The sequence below is a fragment of the Tiliqua scincoides genome, chromosome 3 (assembly GCF_035046505.1).
Source record: "Tiliqua scincoides isolate rTilSci1 chromosome 3, rTilSci1.hap2, whole genome shotgun sequence".
NCBI classification, from domain to species: Eukaryota; Metazoa; Chordata; class Lepidosauria; order Squamata; family Scincidae; genus Tiliqua; species Tiliqua scincoides.
Window position 1 is genome coordinate 723,364 of NC_089823.1, and position 18,830 is coordinate 742,193.

The 18,830-nt window shown below is 53.8% G+C and overlaps 2 protein-coding genes across 2 annotated transcripts; one reads left to right on the plus strand and one right to left on the minus strand.

The window, feature by feature from the left end:
• The first annotated feature begins 2,672 nt into the window (after nucleotides 1-2,672).
• On the plus strand, nucleotides 2,673-3,635 carry LOC136646080 (olfactory receptor 52R1-like). Its single transcript, XM_066622651.1, has one exon. The coding sequence runs from the start codon at nucleotides 2,673-2,675 to the stop codon at nucleotides 3,633-3,635; it is 963 nt and encodes a 320-aa protein (XP_066478748.1).
• A 7,966-nt stretch (nucleotides 3,636-11,601) lies between these two features.
• Nucleotides 11,602-12,567, minus strand: LOC136643876 (olfactory receptor 52L1-like). Its single transcript, XM_066619290.1, has one exon. It carries the CDS (start codon nucleotides 12,565-12,567, stop codon nucleotides 11,602-11,604), a length of 966 nt encoding a protein of 321 aa, XP_066475387.1.
• Between the last annotated feature and the right edge of the window lie 6,263 nt (nucleotides 12,568-18,830).

Consider the following 18,830-nt stretch of genomic DNA (forward strand, 5'->3'; position numbering starts at 1 on the left):
ACCCTGAGTCTCCAGAATAATCCAGGAAGTCCAGGGTCCAATTGGGCATCTTGCTCCAGGCCCAATGCCAGGTCAGTGGCCCTACAGCCCCCCTGAAGTTCGATTGCTGCCTGGCACCTGAATACTCCAGGTCCAGCCTCTTCCCTGCCTCCTCTGGTGTGCTGACAGCAGGGGGCATAAGAACCACAGCCAAGCAAGAAGTTTTTGAACCACAGAGGATGGACAGAGACCTCTCCAGTTAAAGGAACAGTCTCTTCACCTCTGTCCCAGATTTGGTGTGCCTGGAGCAGCAGAGGGAGATAGAGGGACATCACAGTGCTAAGTATTGCAGGTGCCTGGACATGCCATGTAAGGGCCCCTCCCTCTCCCCATGGAGCCATTCTGGGTGAAGATGACTCTGTTTTGTCCAAACCACCTTGAATGTCTCCAAGGGGGAGAGGCTGCTTGCACGGCAGTTCAGCAAGCTTAGTGCTGCAAAACTTAGTGCTGTGACCCCCCCTCTAGCTATGCTACTGGCTGGAATCTGCTGCAACAGAGCTGGAGCCTTTTGCTACGTGGCTGGGGGACCTGAGTGGTCACCAGTGGATCACGCTGTAGTGAGCCCTCCAACCTTCTGCTGAATGAAAAGCTTAAAACAGCTGCAGCTGAGCACTGAATGCTGCCTTGGAGATTTCATGGAGAAGAGTTCTGGCAATCCAGCCAGCAGCACCCCGGCAAAGCTCCCTCCCCCCGCCCCGGCCCTGCTTTGGCTTCCTGCCCTTCTGCAAAAGACTGGCTCCTCTGGGGTTCTTGGCTCTGATGGTCATCCAGGGGCTTCTTTGTGCTGTGTGGAGTTGCACAGACTCCCAGGTGGTCACCAATGGACTGGGGAGGGGAAGAGTTGGGCTGTTGGGCTGGGGAGGGGTTGAGAGTTGGGCAGACTGGCCACTAGAAAAGGTGCATGCTGACTCTTGCACCTTTTTGCAAACGGGCAAGCAGGAAACAGAACGTCTGGGCTGGGCGGATAGCCCTTCTCTGCCATCTGTTGCAGGCCTGGTAAGTCTCTGGCTCGAGTGGGGAAACTGAGCTGTGGAGCAGCCAGAGTGGGTTGTGGGCATCTGCGCTGCTGCCGGTGGGTGAGGCCCCAGCCCAGGACCTGCCTCTTGCTGCTGGTCCAGAAGCCTCTCCCAGAGGCAGCCTGAGGGCTCTTGACAGGAAGGAGGGCCTCTGACCCCTTCGCAGCCCCAACTGGTCCTGGCTCAGTGCGTGTGTTTGTGCCAGCCTTTCCTCCAGGTGCTGCCCTTGGTGTGCCCAGTTCCTGAGCACAGTTCCTGGTGAATCCTGTCCTTCAGGATCCCAGGCTGTTGTTTCTTGCAGCGGATCTCAAGTCCTGGGCAGCCACTTCCAGAAGCGTCAGTGAACCTCTGGACAAGGAGGGTGGCTGCAGCAGTAGCTGCTTAAGAGCCCAGCTGCCGTCCTCCCCAGAAACAGGCCTGTGCAGGGGAGGAGAAGCTGCCTCACTGCCATGGCAAGGGGGGCACCTCTGTGGCAGGTGGCAGGGAGCTGCAGTTTGCTTCAGCAACTCCCAGGTGCCAGGCCGGTGTTTCTGTGGAGGCATGCAGGCAGGTCTCTCTCTCTCTGCCCCCAGTGAGCCTTGGTGGACTTCCTGCTCCTGTCTCGAGCAGCTGCAAGAGGTGAAATGGCTCCCTGTGGGGGCACTTGGGAGAGGAGGAGGCCTCAGAGCTCTCTTTCCACAAGGATGTGGAGAGCTCTCATCAGGAGGAAGCCCCCCCCCCCACAGAGGCTTTTCTGATACGGAGTCTCTTCTTCCTCTTTTCCTGCCCTCCCGAGGCTGTCCTGATGTGGCTTCTTCAATGGCCAGAGAGAACCAGTGATCCTGCACGCCCCAGGATGCCCCCAGGCAGGCCCCTCCCTCTGGGGGAACCCACATTTTTTTGAACACCCAGGCTCCGCAGTTTCCGCAAAGGGCTGCACCCCTGTTTCCTGACTTGCCCTCCCTTTCCCACAGGGCCTGATGGCAGTGATGTTTAGGGCATGACAGGCTCCGTGCAGCTGAGGCTCCCAGCTTTGCTTTCTATATTGCTTGCCCTGCTTTTCCAGGTGGCCGTGATTAGCCCTGCAACCAGAGCTAGCGTGAAGGCCACAGAGGTGCTGCCTTCCCACCCAGTGCCTCAGCTTCTGCGGGGGCCCTTTGGGCTTCCCAGTCTTGCAGAACCCTCTTTTCAGCTCCATTCTCTGTAACAGGACCATTGTCGTGCCCTTTGCCCACAAGGGACCATCTCTCCCAGTTTGCTTCTGTAAAATAACCCCTGCGTCATTTCCTTGAGCTCCATCCAGTCTCCCCCTCCCTCCCTCCCTCACACACACACAGAGTCTTCCAGTCCCAAATCTGCAGTGCCTGAAAGTGGTGATTCTTCTTCTAGTGCAAACTGATGTTTCCTAATCTTCAGAGGAAGACAGAAGAGTCGTCCGGCGAAGGGAGAGCTCCGACGGAGAGCCAGCTCTAAAGCAGAGAGAATGCCTGAAGGCGGCTGCAGGCGAGTTCCCAGAGAAGTGCCGCCCGCTGTCGGGAAAGGCACCTGCCCGTCTTTTCTGACCCCACATGGACCCTCTTCAGTCCTGTGCTTCCACTCAGTGGGGGCTCCCTGGAGGATCCAGCGGCACTGCTGATCATGCCACGGGCAAGTGCCCCTGCCGCCCTGAATGCCACTGCCTGTTCTCCTGGTGCTTTTGCCCTCCAGGGCATCCCGGGGCTGGAGTCCCTGCACGTGTGGCTCGCCATCCCCTTCTGCGCCATGTATCTCGTGGCCCTCCTGGGGAACTGCAGCCTGCTCCTTGTGGTCAAGAGGGAGCCCAGCCTGCACGAGCCCATGCACCTCTTCCTGGGCATGCTCTCCCTCACAGACCTGGTGCTCTCGTCCTCCACCCTGCCCAAGCTGCTGGCCATCCTCTGGTTCGGCAAGCACCACATCAGCCTCAGTGCCTGCCTGGCCCAGATGTTCTTCATCCATGCCTTCACAGCCATGGAGTCCGGCTTCTTCTTGGCCATGGCATATGACCGCTACGTGGCCATTTGCAACCCACTGCGCCATGCCACCGTCCTCACCAACACCACTGTTGCCAAGATTGCCCTGGCGGTGGTGCTGAGGGGGGTGGTGCTCTTCTTCCCGCACCCGTTCCTGGTGGGGAGCCTGCCCTTCTGCAAGTCGAAGGTCATTGCCCACAGCTACTGTGAGTTCATGGCCCTGCTCAAACTTGCCTGTGCAGACACGGCGGCCAGCGGTGGCTACAGCCTCAGCCTGGCATTCCTCATTGGGGGCTTTGATGTGTGCTTCATCAGCATGTCCTACGGCCTGATCCTGCGCACGGTCTGCCGCCTGCCCTCCAAGGAGGCTGGCCTGAAGGCCCTGGGCACCTGCAGCTCCCACATCTGTGTCATCTTGGTCTTCTACACCACGGCAGTCTTCTCCTTCCTCACCCACCGCTTTGGCCACAATGTCCCCCACTCCGTCCACATCCTCATTGCTAACGTCTACCTAGTGGTGCCACCCACACTGAACCCCATCATCTACGGGGTGCGGACGAAGAAGATCCGAGACCAGGTTCTGCAGGCTGTTTTCTGCAGGAAGAGGTGACCGCTGCAGCTCCGGAGTGCACTTGCCTGGGAGGGGCAAGAGGCTCCTGCTCTGAACCAGGCCGGGCCAGGCTCAGGAGGGGCTCTGGGGGCCGCAAAACTCCAGGCCAGCAAGTGCCTGGAAGGCTTCTCTGGGCGGCTTCCACAAGGGTGGTGCTCGGTTCGGCCCTGTGAATGGCAAAGGGACTCCCTCTGAGCCCAGAGCGTCTGCTAGGGTGAGGAAGCAGTGTCACTGCCACCCTCACCCCGCCCCCCATAGTGGTCAGGGCTGACACTGTTCCGATTCTCCCCTGGCGGTCAGGGCCTGACGGGCCCTCTGTTGGGCCCTTGCGGCCTCGCTGTCTCCTCGTCCCTATGTGCTTGGCCCCCCTTTTGCAAGTCCCATCACTACTACGACGGACAGCGACTGCACACAGAGGTGGGCAGCTCACTCCACAACTGGGGCTTCCTTCTGACCTCCCTTCCACCAAGCACACCTCTTCTCAAAGGCCGAGCAGCTGCGCACTCCCTTCTTGCCCAGTGGTGCCCGCCCCCAGGGCTTCTTCACTGCTAGAGGTGTCGGGGAAGCAGGGAGGCCAAGTGCCTCCGACTGTGCTCCAGGGCAGGTTCCTGGGGCTGAGCCCCTCACCTGAGCAGCCGTGCGCTACTGCCACCTTGCCTCTCTGAGCCCTGCCCTGGCTGGGCCCCTCCCAGTTGTACCCTGGCACATAATCTCCGCCCGCCTGGACCTCCTTTGCCTGCACTGCTCTCAGTCCCCTCCCCTCAGCTGCAGCAGACCTCACCACTTCCACACAAGGAGCAAATCTGGGTGGAACTGAGCCCACCACTAAACTTCCTACACCCAAATCAGGAAGAAGCACATGAAGCCACAGAGCTGTTCTGAAGAAGCCATTCTTGGGCACACACAAGTCCAGAGGCTCGCCGACCCCTCCCTGCCCCAGTCCAACAGAGCGAGCAGCGGGCCAGCCCAGCCCGTGGTGTAGCCGGACTCCCTCCCTCTCTGGCACCCAGAGGGGAGGCCCAGCCTCTTTCTGTCAGGACCCAAGGCCACTGACAGCCCTGCCCAGCATCTCCAGTCCCATTAAAGCCATCTGAGCTGAGAGCTCAGGGCAGTGGTCTTCCACCAGCCTGGAGGAGAATGCTGAGCGGAGAGCCCCGGGGTGCTGTCTGTGGTCTGGCTTCTCCTCTACGTCTTCAGTGAGGGCTTGACTGAAGGGCGAAAGGAATCCATATCCAGTTTGCAGATGACACAAAACTGGGAGGAATACCTAACGCTGCAGAAGACAGTGGCTTGGAAGTGGAGTGGGGGAGGGGCAAGAGCCCTGCACAGGCATCACATACCTGAGGGGGCGATGCAGCGAGGGAGCCAGTCAGCCAGGTGGGGGGGGGATGCCCCCCTTCTCAGCCATGCTCTCTTTGGTGTGCAGATCACTAATTTCAGGCTGCCCTTCTGTCCTCCTCCTCCTTCTTCCCAGATTCCCCTTTCCAGCTGGCTTGATAGCAAGCATGTAGGACTCCCTGCCCCCACCCCAGCAAGCACGGAGTGCTTAGGAATGAAGACTCCTTTCTTCACGACCCCCTGCCTCAAAGCAGTCTACTTAACCACAGCCCCCCAAAACCCACAATGCAAACTAGCTATGCTAAGAGGATCTGGGCCTAGCCCAAAGCTAGCAGCAGGGTCTGTCCAGTAAAGGAAGCAGGGAAATGCGTGTGGGGCTGGCAAGTGAGGCAGAACTGCCCCAGTGTAGTCCCTGGGAGAGCACTGCAGCTGCCCTGCCAGCTCGCACCTGAGGAGGCTCTGCTTACTCCCAAGAAAGCAGGTACAGGTGGGCCCTCTGTGTCCATGCATTGTGTAGCCACAGATCTGGCTTAACGTGGGTCTCCCAGTCGTGGCCCATCTGAGCCCTTTGCAGGCTCCGGTTGCCTCTGGAGGGCTTTCTGAAGCCTGCAGAGGCAGCGCACGTCCGCCCACTGCCTGTGGGCTGCAGAATGGCTGTTTTGGCCAGAAAAATTCTATCTTTATGCCATTTAAGGCATACTGAGGCCTGGGACGCCCTCCAGAGGTTTATTTGGCGTAAAAATATCACTTCTGGTTTCTCTCAGGAAACTGGACATAGCATTTTTCGGGCAAAAACGGCCGTTCTGAAGCCCGCGGAAGCAGTGGGCAGATGTGCACAGCCTCTGTGGGCTTCAGAAAGCCCTCCAGGGGGGATTGGAGTGCAGCTGCAGTCCCCTTCAGAGGACTTGTGGGGCCAAAGTCATGAACTGGATTATCCACAATTTTCGATGTCTGCAGGGAGTCAAAGAACAGATCTCCCAGGGATACCACCTGTATAAGGAGAGCTTCCTTGGGTGTAAGTGGGTGGGGCGGCCGCGGTGTTTTCCCACAGACTACAACACAGCAGTTCTGCCTCACTTGCCACCCCACACCGCACGTCTCTGAAAGGAAGCAACCACTGGTGCCATTGAGAAAGGAACGGGTTCAAGCAATCAGGATGACTGGCTGCTCGACCACCGGGTGGGAGGATTTCAATCCCAAGACTTCTCAGCACAATCCGTGAATTCTGGAGCTGCAGAATGAAAGGCCAATTGTGGAGGATGACTTGCTGGAAGTCAGTGGTGTCACAAGGCCGGGGCAGGGCTGGGTGGGCCACCCCCAGTCATGAGGTGCAACACCCCATTGCGCAAGCCTCCCTTTGGCAAACTTCAGACCACTTCCAGGGTCACACCATTGCCACAGGGGGCCAAAGCGTGGACCCTCGCAGAGTCATACCCGACTCCTCCCCCCAGGGAGAGAAAGTCAAGTTCCCAGCAACCACCTGTTGAGGAATACCTAGTGCCAGTTCTTAGCAGAGCGCACCAGGATGCTAGCTCCAAGGACAGTGTCAGAGTCAAAAGGCAGCACAGGCAAGGCAGATATCTGTCCACCACCAGTCTGTATTTACAAAATATTTACAGATCAGAAGTCATTTACAGCAAAACAGCCTCGTAGTCACAGCCACAATCTCCAACTCTCCGACACAGACTCCTGCTCTCTCTGACTTCATACAACGACCCTCTCAGGTGGGCTGCATCTGCCTTGCTGATATAGTGCTGTGCACCAATCACAGTAGAGATGACCTCATAGCATTACCTCATAGTCTTATGACTGATTGCATCATCTTCCATGGTGCACTAGCTGTACCCTTACATTCACTTGCATTACAGGTACTTCCCCACAGCGACTCAGCATTTTTCATGCATTTTGATTGGTTACATGGAATCATAAGAAGAGCCCTGCTGGATCAGGCCAAAGGCCCATCTAGTCCAGCTTCCTGTTTCTCACAGCGGCCCCACCAAATGCCCCAGGGAGCACACCAGACAACAAGAAGACCTGCAAGGCCTCCTGGGAATTGTAGTTAAGAACATAAGAACAGCCCCACTGGATCAGGCCATAGGCCCATCTAGTCCAGCTTCCTGTATCTCACAGCGGCCCACCAAATGCCCCAGGGAGCACACCTGATAACCTGCATCCTGGTGCCCTCCCTTGCATCTGGCATAGCCCATTTCTAAAATCAGGAGGTTGCACATACACATCATGGCTTGTAACTCATAATGGATTTTTCCTCCAGAAACTTGTCCAATCCCCTTTTAAAGGTGTCCAGGCCAGACGCCATCACCACATCCTCTGGCAAGGAGTTCCACAGACCAACCACACGCTGAGTAAAGAAATATTTTCTTCTGTCTGTCCTAACCCTCCCAACACTCAACTTTAGTGGATGTCCCCTTGTTCTGGTGCTGTGTGAGAGGGAAAAGAGCATCTCTCTAGTCACTCTTTCCATCCCCTGCATAATTTTTTTATTGCTCCATCATCATGTCTCCCCTCAGGCGCCTCTTTTCTAGACTAAAAAGCTGCCAATGCTGTAGCCTTTCCTCATAAGGAAGGTGCCCCAGCCCAATAATCACTTTGGTCACTCTCTTCTGCACCTTTTCCATTTCCACTATGTCCTTTTAAAATTTTTTTCTAATTAGTATTTTATTTATTTATTACAGATACAGGTGAGGAAAATGGGTTAGAGTTGGGGCTGGTACTACACAGGTTACAAATGAGGGTATTGGCCATAGATTACAACATGCATTATTCCAAAAAAGCAATCAGAACGACTAAAAAAACCAAACCCATAGTCATCAATACAAAAGCTATCATATTCATCAGTATAAAAATTTGGCTTTATCTAAACACTCAATATTGTTTAACTAAAATTATCTATCCAGTCATAAAAAGACTTCCAAAATTTTCTTACTCTACCTAAATCTCTCTTTCATTCTTTCTGTTAAAACTTCCTTTTCTGCTATTTCATAAATTTTGTCTTTTAAATTTTCTCTAGTTGGAATGTCTGTAGATTTCCATTTTTGCGCAAACAATATTCTTGCCTCTGTAGCAATATGTACAATAAGGTATTTCTTATATTGGTCTTTAATTTCTGATGTCACATTTAGGAGGAATATTTCTGGTTTGAATGGTAATACACAATTAAATATCTCCTGCAACAATTTATATATCATTTTCCAATATTTCTTTGCTTTCTCACATGTCCGCCACATATTATTTAAGGTTCCTTCAACCTCTTTACATTTCCAACACTTGTTTGATGACCCAGAATACATTTTTGCTAATTTCTCTGGAGTTAAATACCATCTATAAAACATTTTATATAAATTCTCTTTAAAAGACACCGCTTTCCACTATGTCCGTTTTAAGATGTGGCGACCAGAACTGGACACAATACTCCAGGTGTGACCTGACCATCGATTTGTACAACAGCATTATAATATTAGCTGTTTAGTTCTCAATACCTTTTCTAATGATCCCAAGCATAGAGTTGGCCTTCCTTACTGCCGCCGCACATTGAGTCGACACTTTCATCGACCTGTCCACCACCACCCCAAGATCTCTCTCCTGATCTGTCACAGACAGCTCAGAACCCATCAGCCTATATGTGAAGTTTTGATTCTTTGCCCCAATGTGCATGACACATTGTAAACTTACTGACATTGAAGCGCATCTGCCATTTTGCTGCCCATTCTGCCAGTGTGGAGAGATCCTTCTGGAACTCCTCACAATCACTTCTGGTCTTCACCATGTGGAAAAGCTTGGTGTTATCTGCAAACTTGGCCACCTCACTGCTCACCCCTGTCTCCAGGTCATTTATGAACAGGTTGAAAAGCATCGGTAACAGGACAGATCCTTGGGGCTCACTGCTTTTCACTTCTCTCCATTGTGAAAATTGCCCATTGACACCCACTCTCTGTTTCCTGGCCTTCAACCAGTTCTCAATCCATCAGAGGACCTGTCCTCTAATTCCCTGACTGTGGAGTTTTTTTAGTAACCTTTGGTGAGGGACCGTGTCGAACGCCTTCTGAAAGTCCAGATATACAATGTCTACGGGTTACCGTAGACCGTACAATGTCTATGCCGTTGTACAAATCTATGGTAAGGCCACACCTGGAGTATTGTGTCCAGTTCTGGTCGCTGCATCTCAAAAAAGACATAGTGGAAATGGAAAAGGTGCAAAAGAGAGCGACTAAGATGATTACGGGGCTGGGGCACCTTCCTTATGAGGAAAGGCTAAGGCGTTTGGGCCTCTTCAGCCTAGAAAAGAGACGCCTGAGGGGGGACATGATTGAGACATACAAAATTATGCAGGGGATGGACAGAGTGGATAGGGAGATGCTCTTTACACTCTCACATAATACCAGAACCAGGGGACATCCACTAAAATTGAGTGTTGGGCGGGTTAGGACAGACAAAAGAAAATATTTCTTTACTCAGCGTGTGGTCGGTCTGTGGAACTCCTTGCCACAGGATGTGGTGCTGGTGTCTAGCCTAGACGCCTTTAAAAGGGGATTGGACAAGTTTCTGGAGGAAAAATCCATCACGGGGTACAAGCCATGATGTCTATGCGCAACCTCCTGATTTTAGAAATGGGCTATGTCAGAATGCCAGATGCAAGGGAGGGCACCAGGATGAGGTCTCTTGTTATCTGGGGTGCTCCCTGGGGCATTTGGTGGGCCGCTGTGAGATACAGGAAGCTGGACTAGATGAGCCTATGGCCTGATCCAGTGGGGCTGTTCTTATGTTCTTACGGGTTCTCCCGCATCCACATGCCTGTTGACCTTTTCAAAGAATTCTATAAGGTTCATGAGGCAAGACTTACCCTTACAGAAGCCATGCTGATTCTCCCTCAGCAAGGCCTGTTCGTCTATGTGTTTTGAGATCCTATCTTTGATGAGGCATTCCACCATCTTACCTGGAGCAGACGTTAGGCTGACCAGCCTATAGTTTCCCGGGTCCCCCCTCTTTCCCTTTTTAAAGATAGGCATGACATTTGCCATCCTCCGATCTTCTGGCACCATGGCCGTTTTGAGGGACAGGTTGCATATAAGAACATAAGAACAGCCCCACTGGATCAGGCCATAGGCCCATCTAGTCCAGCTTCCTGTATCTCACAGCGGCCCACCAAATGCCCCAGGGAGCACACCAGGGAACAAGAGACCTCATCCTGGTGCCCTCCCTTGTCTTAGTCAAGAGATCAGCAACTTCATTCTTCAGTTCCTTAATAACTCCTGTGTGGATGCCATCGGGGCCCGGTGACTTATTGATCTTTAATTTGTCAATGAGGCCTGTAATATCTTCTCTTTTAACCTCTATCTGACTTGGGGCCAAATCCTATCCAATTTTCCAGTACTGGTGCAGCCATGCCAATGGGGCGTGTGCTGCATCCTGTGGCGGTGGGACAGTCACAGGGGCCTGATCCAGGGTTGGAATTTGGACACAGTAGCAGGTGCCTGGGGAGGGGTCCCTGGGTGGCTGTCACTGCTCTTTGCAGTGTTCTACAGGCACATTGATGGAGGACCAGTGAAGGGGTCACTGGCCTCCTTGCCCCCCCCCCGGTCAAGGCTAGAGACCACCCAGTCTGTGTGGCTTGTTGGGCAACCTCCTGCACCTGGGCTCTCCACTGGAGGGCTGTCAGGTTCACGTTACTGTGCCTGGGGTGGTGGGAGGGACATGGGCTGGTGCCCTCCCAGTCTGACTCTGTCCTTTTTCTCCCCAGGTCTTCCAGTGGCAGCAGACTTTGGGGGGAGGGGGAAGATGCTGCTGATGCCCTGTCAAGTCCCTTGTGGGGTGGCCCGAGGGAGAGGTGCTCCGTGATGCAGCAGCCATGGCCAGCACACCCCTCCTCTCTCCAGCATTGGGAGGATGCCAAGCAGATGACACACTGCCGTCAGGCTGCTACTCTGGTACTAGGAAGGGCTGCTTTGCCAGGACAGGCGCTTGGCCCTTGTTTCACCCTCAGTGTGGTGGGACTGGACAGCCCTGTCATGGCTGGAGGCAAGTCTGCGTCCAGTCCGTGGCCAAGAGCAGAATTCCAAGAAAAGGTAGTCAATTTTTAAAAAATGTTTCCTCCGTCAAGTTTGAAGACAGCAAAAAACTCATGAGACAAATCAGCAAGAAGGCCAAAAACAATAAATATTGTGGCTGATAAGAAGATATCCTTGCAGGGCCAAATGCAAACGTTTCTAGAAATGCTGTCATTGGATTAAACAGAAAAGGGTTTCCAGGCAAGGCTGGTTCTTCGTCCTTAGACACCCCCCCCCCCCCAAGAAACACATCCTGCTTTCTAGTTCAAAGCCAACGGAATTCTTATAGTCGCTGATCAATTCTCTATTTTCCAGACGCAAAACATTTTGAACATAACCAAATAAAACAATCCAGGGATGAGACGGAAGGTCTTGCCCTACTACTCACAGCTCCTCTTTATTCCCTGGGAATGTGCAGCTGCATGGCCCGTTTGTGCCAGTCAGTCACCAGCACTCTTGGTCATGGCCTCCACCATTGGTCACCGGTGGCGATTTTGACCGAACTGCTGGCCTCGCTCTATGGACAGCTGGCAAGAAAACGCTGACCCAGCCCTGGATAAGGAGCCCTACTGTTCTCCAGGTGCCTTCCTTCTCTGCCTGAATAGGTCGAGCACCCGCTGGCGGATCTGCTGTGTCTTCACCCCATATACAAGAGGGTTCACCATGGGGGGCAGCAGGAGGTATACAGTGGCCAGCAGGATGTGGATATAGGGAGGCACATTTTTGCCAATGCGGTGGGTCAGGAAGGTGAAGAGGGCAGGCACATAGGACACCAAGATGGTGCAGGTGTGGGCTGCACAGGTCCCAAGAGCCTTGGCACGGGCATCTCGCGAGGACAGTCTGAAGACTGCTCTGAGGATCATGGTGTACGAGGTGCCAATGAGCCCCAGGTCCAGCGTCACCACCAAGAGAGCCACACAGATGCCGTAAGTCCGGTTGACGGTGGTATCAGCACAGGCCATCTTCACCACGGCCATGTGCTCGCAGTAGGTGTGCCGGATGATCCTCCGGAAGCAAGAGGGCAGCCTCTTGATGAGCACAGGGCATGGGACCACCAAGATCACCCCCCGAGCAGCTGCCGCCAGTCCCATCTTGGCCACCACAGGGTTGCTGAGGATGGTTGCGTAGTGCAGGGGGTGGCAGATCGCCACATAGCGGTCAATGGCCATAGCCAGCAAGATGGCCGACTCCACGATGGAGAAAGTGTGGATGAAGTACATCTGTACCAGGCAGGCATCAAAGCCGATTTCCCTGGCTCCCTGCCACATGATGCCCAGCATCTTGGGGGCGGTGGAGGTGCTGATGATGAGGTCGTTGACAGCCAGCATCGAGAGGAAGAGATACATGGGCTTGTGGAGGCTGGGCTCAGACTTGATGACGAAGAGGATGCTGATGTTCCCGAGCAAGGTGAGCATGTACATGAGGCCGAGCGGAATGCCGATCCAGGCGTGGAAGGCCTCCAGCCCTGGAATGCCAACCAGAATGAAGGAGGCCTGGCCCAGGCTTGCCGTGCTGTTGATGGCCTCTGTCATGACCGGTGCTCCATGCTGTACGTCGTGGACCTGGCCGGGGAGAGAGGCAGGCAGGGAGGGGGGAAGCAACAGTCATGGACTGGCCATGCCAAGGGAAGAGCCTCCGCGGCAGGTATGTGCTCGCCCACCTTCTCCACCCAACACCTGCAAGATCCTACCTTTGTTTATTCCCCAGGTTAGCCTCAGCTCAGAAGACTGTCCTTAGGAGCCCAGATCTTCCGGACGACTTCAATGCCCATCTTACTCCCACAACTATCTCCACCTGTTGTACTTCATAACACACTTTTGGCTTTTTCACTGTTTAAAAGAAACCTCCCCCCCCCTCCAGGAGGCTTCCAGAGCTGCAGTTTGCTCCGTTTGCTCCTCCAGTTAATATCTGCCCTTTAAGCCATACATAGCTGACCCTCACCAGCCCGACTGCCTGCAGTCCAGAAGGCGCTTGACTCCTCCCAGTCCCCGATTTCTGGGGTTTTCAGGCCTCGTTTCCTTGTTCGGACCTCGGCCTTGCAGTGAGCTCCTCCTGAGATCCTGGGGTTTGCTGGCAACCGGCCTGCCTTTCCTCAGAATGGCAAAGCTCTCTCCCAAGTGGCGTTTCAGAAGAACCCAAGGGAAGGAGCCCTGCTCCAGAAGCAGGTGTGGGGTGGAGGCCTCAGACAACGCGGCAGCACAGGAGCCACCGGCGGCAGACCAGTGCAGGAAGCTGCCTCCTCCTGCAAGTGCCGCTGCCCTGGCCCTTCAGCCTTGTGCCTCGGACACGGACTGGCAGCAGCAGAGACGCCGAGCCCGGGGGCTCCTGCTGCAGGCAAAGGGGGGCGGGGCTGCCACTGAGCTGCAGCCCCGTCTCATGCAGTGCGGAGAAGAGACCCACAGGACCGTCACTGTGCCCCTCGGACTGCGCTCTGGACTCCCCCGTGGCAGGACGGCACCACCCAGGAGTCCAGCCGTGTTCTGCAGCTCTCCCCCCCCCCGGCAACTTCTCAACCAGCTCAGGCCACAGAGTGATGGGTTTTCCCGAGGAAGGTCTGGCCAGTTTGGGCGGCAGTCCAGCAAGGGCGGCAGCAGGACCGGCCGTGGCTAGCAAGGGGAAGAGGAACTGCCCAGCGTGGTGGCCCAGCTCCACAGTTTGCCTGGAGTGAGCTGCCTTGTGCTCCTCTCTGCAGAAGAGCCCACTGGACTTCCCTGGGGCTGCTGCGGTGGGGCTTCTCCTTCTCGCCTTTGGGACTTCACTGCAGCACAAACATCACCTGGGGAGAGAGGCGGCTCTGGGCCTGAGGGTCTGCAGGGATGATGCGCTTGGCGGCCAGCCTCTGAGCCAGCTGAACGCACCAGCCCTGTCCAGTCACCCCTGGAGGCAGAGCTGGACTGTTTTGCTGCTTTAATGGTTTTATGACTGGTTCTTAAGCAATCTTGAGAAGCACCTGAAATCATTGTACATAATACATCACATCAAGATAAATACTGTGAACAGAAAATGCTCCTTTCAAGTACTCTCTCATCCCCTCCCCAATTTTGATTTCAAAGTCAAAAAGACAAGAACAATATAAAGATCAATATCCAGTAACAGTTTGTTGAATAGAAAGGAAAATTCTAAAGAAAAACTCCTGTGGCACTGGAATTGTAGAGAGGATTGCAGCCTCAGTCTCTTTCTTAAGAGGGAGCATTTTCTGCAACACTACGGTTTGTTATTCAGTCTTAGATCCCTGTTCCAACTGAGCTGTGCAGTTCATTAATCCCCCTAAAACCAGTTCCACTGGTAACAGCCCCCCCACCTCCAATGTGCCCTCCCTGTTCTTCCTATACAGTTGGTACCCCGGGTTGTGCTATGCCACAAGTTCTCCACATTCCACCAGCTTCCATTATGCCCCCTATGTCAATGTTTTCCCTGGCCAACAAACATTCCAGTACTCCCATCTTTGTCTGGAGACTTTGGGCATTTGCATAAAAACCCCTGTATTCAGGGTCTCCACAAAAGGTCTGCTTGTTTGCACCGTCATCCCCTCAGCCTCTCAGTCTCCAGAAGGACCTCTCCAAGCTGGCAGAATGGGCAGCAAAATGGCAGATGCGTTTCAATGTAAGTAAGTGTAAAGTCAGGCACACTGGGGCAAAAAATCAAAACTTCACATATAGGCTGATGGGTTTTGAGTGGTCTGTGACAGATCAGATCTTGGGGTGGTGGTGGACAGCTCAATGAAAGTGTCGACCCAATGTGCGGCAGCAGCGAAGAAGGCCAATTCTATGCTGGGGATCACTAGAAAAGGTATTGAGAACAAAACGGCTAATATTACGTATAATGCTGTTTTACAAATCGATGGTAAGGCCACACCTGGAGTATTGTGTCCAGTTCTGGTCGCCACATCTCAAAAAGGACATAGTGGAAATGGAAAAGATGCAAAATAGAGCGACTAAGATGATTACTGGACTGGGGCACCTTCCTTATGAGGAAAGGCTACAGCGTTTGGGCCTCTTCAGCCTAGAAAAGAGACGCTTGAGGGGGGACATGATTGAGACATACAAAATTATGCAGGGGATGGACAGAGTGGATAGGGAGATGCTCTTTACACTCTCACATAATACCAGAACCAGGGGACATCCACTAAAATTGAGTGTTGGGAGAGTTAGGACAGACAAAAGAAAATATTTCTTTACTCAGCGCGTGGTCGGTCTGTGGAACTCCTTGCCACAGGATGTGGTGCTGGCGTCTAGCCTAGACGCCTTTAAAAGGGGATTGGACGAGTTTCTGGAGGAAAAATCCATTATGGGGTACAAGCCATGATGTGTATGCGCAACCTCCTGATTTTAGGAATGGGTTAAGTCTGAATGCCAGATGTAGGGGAGGGCACCAGGATGAGGTCTCTTGTTATCTGGTGTGCTCCCTGGGGCATTTGGTCGGCCGCTGTGAGATACAGGAAGCTGGACTAGATGGGCCTATGGCCTGATCCAGTGGGGCTGTTCTTATGTTAGTTAGAACAGACAAAAGAAAATATTTCTTTACTCAGTGTGTGGTTGGTCTGTGGAACTCCTTGCCACAGAATGTGTTGATGGCGTCTGGCCTGGACGCCTTTAAAAGGGGATTGGACGAGTTTCTGGAGGAAAAATCCATTATGAGTTACAAGCCATGATGTGTGTATGCAACCTCCTGATTTTAGAAATGGGCTATGTCAGAATGCCAGATGCAAGGGAGGGCGCCAGAATGAGGTCTCTTGTTATCTGGTGCGCTCCTTGGGGCATTTGGTGGGCCACTGTGAGATCCAGGAAGCTAGACTAGATGGGCCTTTGGCCTGATCCAGCAGGGCTCTTCTTATGTCTTATGTTCTTAGTCTGCTGGACCAGCTGTCCCATCCCATCGTGCTTCCTCTCCTAATTCCTCCTCTGTTGTTAACTTGCTGTTCTTGAACCTCCCTGTCTTCATTCATGGGGATGAGGAATCCCGAACCGGGCACCCATCAGCTCCTGTTGGCTTTCCGCCAGGGGTCAGATTAAAAGCTGCTCTGTTTAAAACCTTGTTTTCATGTTACGTGCCAGCAGTCTGGGTTCAAGAGAAGCCCGTCTCTCTTGCACAGCCCGGCTTGTTCCGAAACGCTCCCCAGTGCCTAATAAATCTAACCCCCTCCCATGTTCCTGACTGTAGAATACCCACTACAAGGAACCCCTGAGCTGGAGCCGTATCCCTAGTGTGCATGGATATGGGCACAGCTCCCGAGGAAGGGGTCCCCACTGGGGATAGTTTCCCTCTTCCCCCGACCCTAAGACTTCCTTTCATGGCAGCCGCGGAGTGGCTTGTCGGAGGGTGGGATCTTCACATCCCTGGTGGTCTCAGTGAGGTCCCCCTCTGCCTTCCTCTGCTTCTGCAGGCCAGCTGCCAGGGCTGTGAGGGAGCCTGGAGCTCTTTGCACTGAGCAGACACCCACACACAGAGTCACCGTTCTGTGGAAAACACTTGATTGTCCCCGCCCTGCTGCTGCCTTTCCACCTTCATAGTTTTGTTGCTTTCGTTTCCTGGTTGGGTTTAGCAAAGGAAGCTTAACGTACTTGGCAGTGGGGCGCACCTGCTGCCTCGGCTGCCGTCCTTCTGCTCTAACTCACACAGAGGCTTAACTCGCTTGTACAAGGGGAGTTCAGTGGGTGGTCACATCTCTCCACCTTGCAGATGCTCTGGTGGGTACAACTGTCGGCAAGGACCCCTGAGGTTTGCTACTCACCTGGGAGAGGGGTTTTTCCAAATGGGCCCCTCTGCCTGGTCTCTTCATTCTGGGCTGGTGGCCCTTTGCACACAAAACTACCAGAGTTTTTCCCTGTTGAGCTGCTGGCCCAATAAAGGGAAAGTGAGCAGGAGAGGGTGCAGCTGGGTGCTACTCCCATTGTCCAGCCTGCTTCTCCTGGGACATGCTCCCCCCTTTCCCTGACACACTAATAGCAGAAAAGCGGGGGGGGGGGGAGAGACACAGGCCTGGAGGTGCTCTCTGTCTTCAAGGGAAAGCCTGCACTGTGTTGTGGCTTTGACTTTTTTCCCCCCCATTTCAAAGTGGGTGGGAGGGTGCTGATGTCAAATTCTGCCCTGAATATGTGTGCCACCTTCACCCCAACCTCTCAGCTTCCAGTGGAGTCCCTGTGCTACACACATACATGGGCAGCAGGAATGCCAAACGGTCAGCTGGGACCAAAGATCTCATTTTGTTTGGCCCACAAGGATCCCAGAAAGAGCCTTGCATGGCCCTCACTCTCTCTTGAAGGGACCTGAGCCTGCAAGCCCCACCTCTCAGGGAGGAGTGCAAAAGTGGCTTTCCTTCTGCTGGGCAGGGGGCACCAGGCATGGAGGAATATGGCTTTGCTGGAAGTCAGTCAGCAAAAGTGTCTGGGAGGTTCTCCTGTCTCAAGTTTGTCATTTCAGTGCTAAATAGAAAATGCGTCCCTGTCTGGAAGGGAGTCAGTGGGGGGACTGGAGAAGGTTTCCATGCCAACAGCCTCCTCCACTTGACCTGAGGGCCCTGCAAGCCCTGTCTCGGCTACCCTCCCCTGGTCAGATCAGACCAGCTCATGGCTGCCGTGTGGCTTTCCAGAAGCTGGCCATGATGAGGCCATGCTGAGGGACCCCAAAAGATTCCACAACCGCCTTGGATCAAAATCGGGGGGGGGGCGTCTTTCCACTGGGAGAAAGAGGGTGCCCTGGGGGAGACTCTCAGGGTGCAGTGAGCCACTTCCAGAGAGTGGACAGACCCCCCACATCCTAAAATGGCCCACTTGGAATATCTGGCTGTAGAAACACCACTGGCTCCTGCTTTGCTGGCCTCCTGCACTTCCTCTCTGGCAGACCATGAGTGAAGCAACACACGAGGCTTCCTCCTGCTGGCCCCCAGCCCCCTGGGACATCCAGACAGAGGAACGGTCAAGGAGGTCTGCTGAGGATCCCTGCTGAGCAGGACATCCCCACTGGGGTGAGCTGCAGTCCATAAATGTTCCTGCACTCACTGCAGAAAATCCAAAGAAGGACTTGGCTTCTTGTGGGCTGAGCAGAATTCTCCCTGTGCACTCGAAGAGCAGCTGGGTGAGTTGCATTGCATGGGGCGCCGTTTGCCCTGGGCTTAGGGTCAGCAAGGGCATGGGTGAAATGCACTCGTTTTGCCACCCTTTCCCCACCATCATTCCTGCCTTCTTTCCCTTCCTGATTCCTGTTCAGAATCTTCCAGAGGCCAAGAAGGGGTTTCATCATCTGGCACCCTCTAGAACAGCAACAGCCTCCTGCTCGCTCACCTCCAGCAGTGGGAGACCTCCATGCCCAGCTCTTCTGCCTTCTGAGGCCGTCTCTGTTCACTGGAACAGGAGAAGCTACCTGGGACTCAGCCAGGCCCCTGGTCCTTTGCAGTGGCGTCACTAGGATTCCTGTCACCCGGTGCGGGAGGCCTGCGTCTCACCCCACACAGTGGGTGGGGCAATGGCTCAGGTGGTGGGCGTGGTGATGTACCATAGTCCTGCCCCTACTGGTTTTTTGGCTGTACCTTTTGTTAGAACACAGATATTTCAATGTGGTTTGTTTCATTGCATTCCGCATGAAATTACGCATTGATTTAGTGATTTTGAAAACTTGTAGAGTCACACACACACACACACCCCTGTGTTAACTTACTAACACCTTATTGCAGCATTTCTCAAACTTTTAGCACTGGGACCCACTTTTTAGAATGACAGTCTATCCATGACCCATTGGAAGTGATGTCATGGCCAGAAGTGACATCATCAAGCAAATTAAAATAAATAATTATAAATAA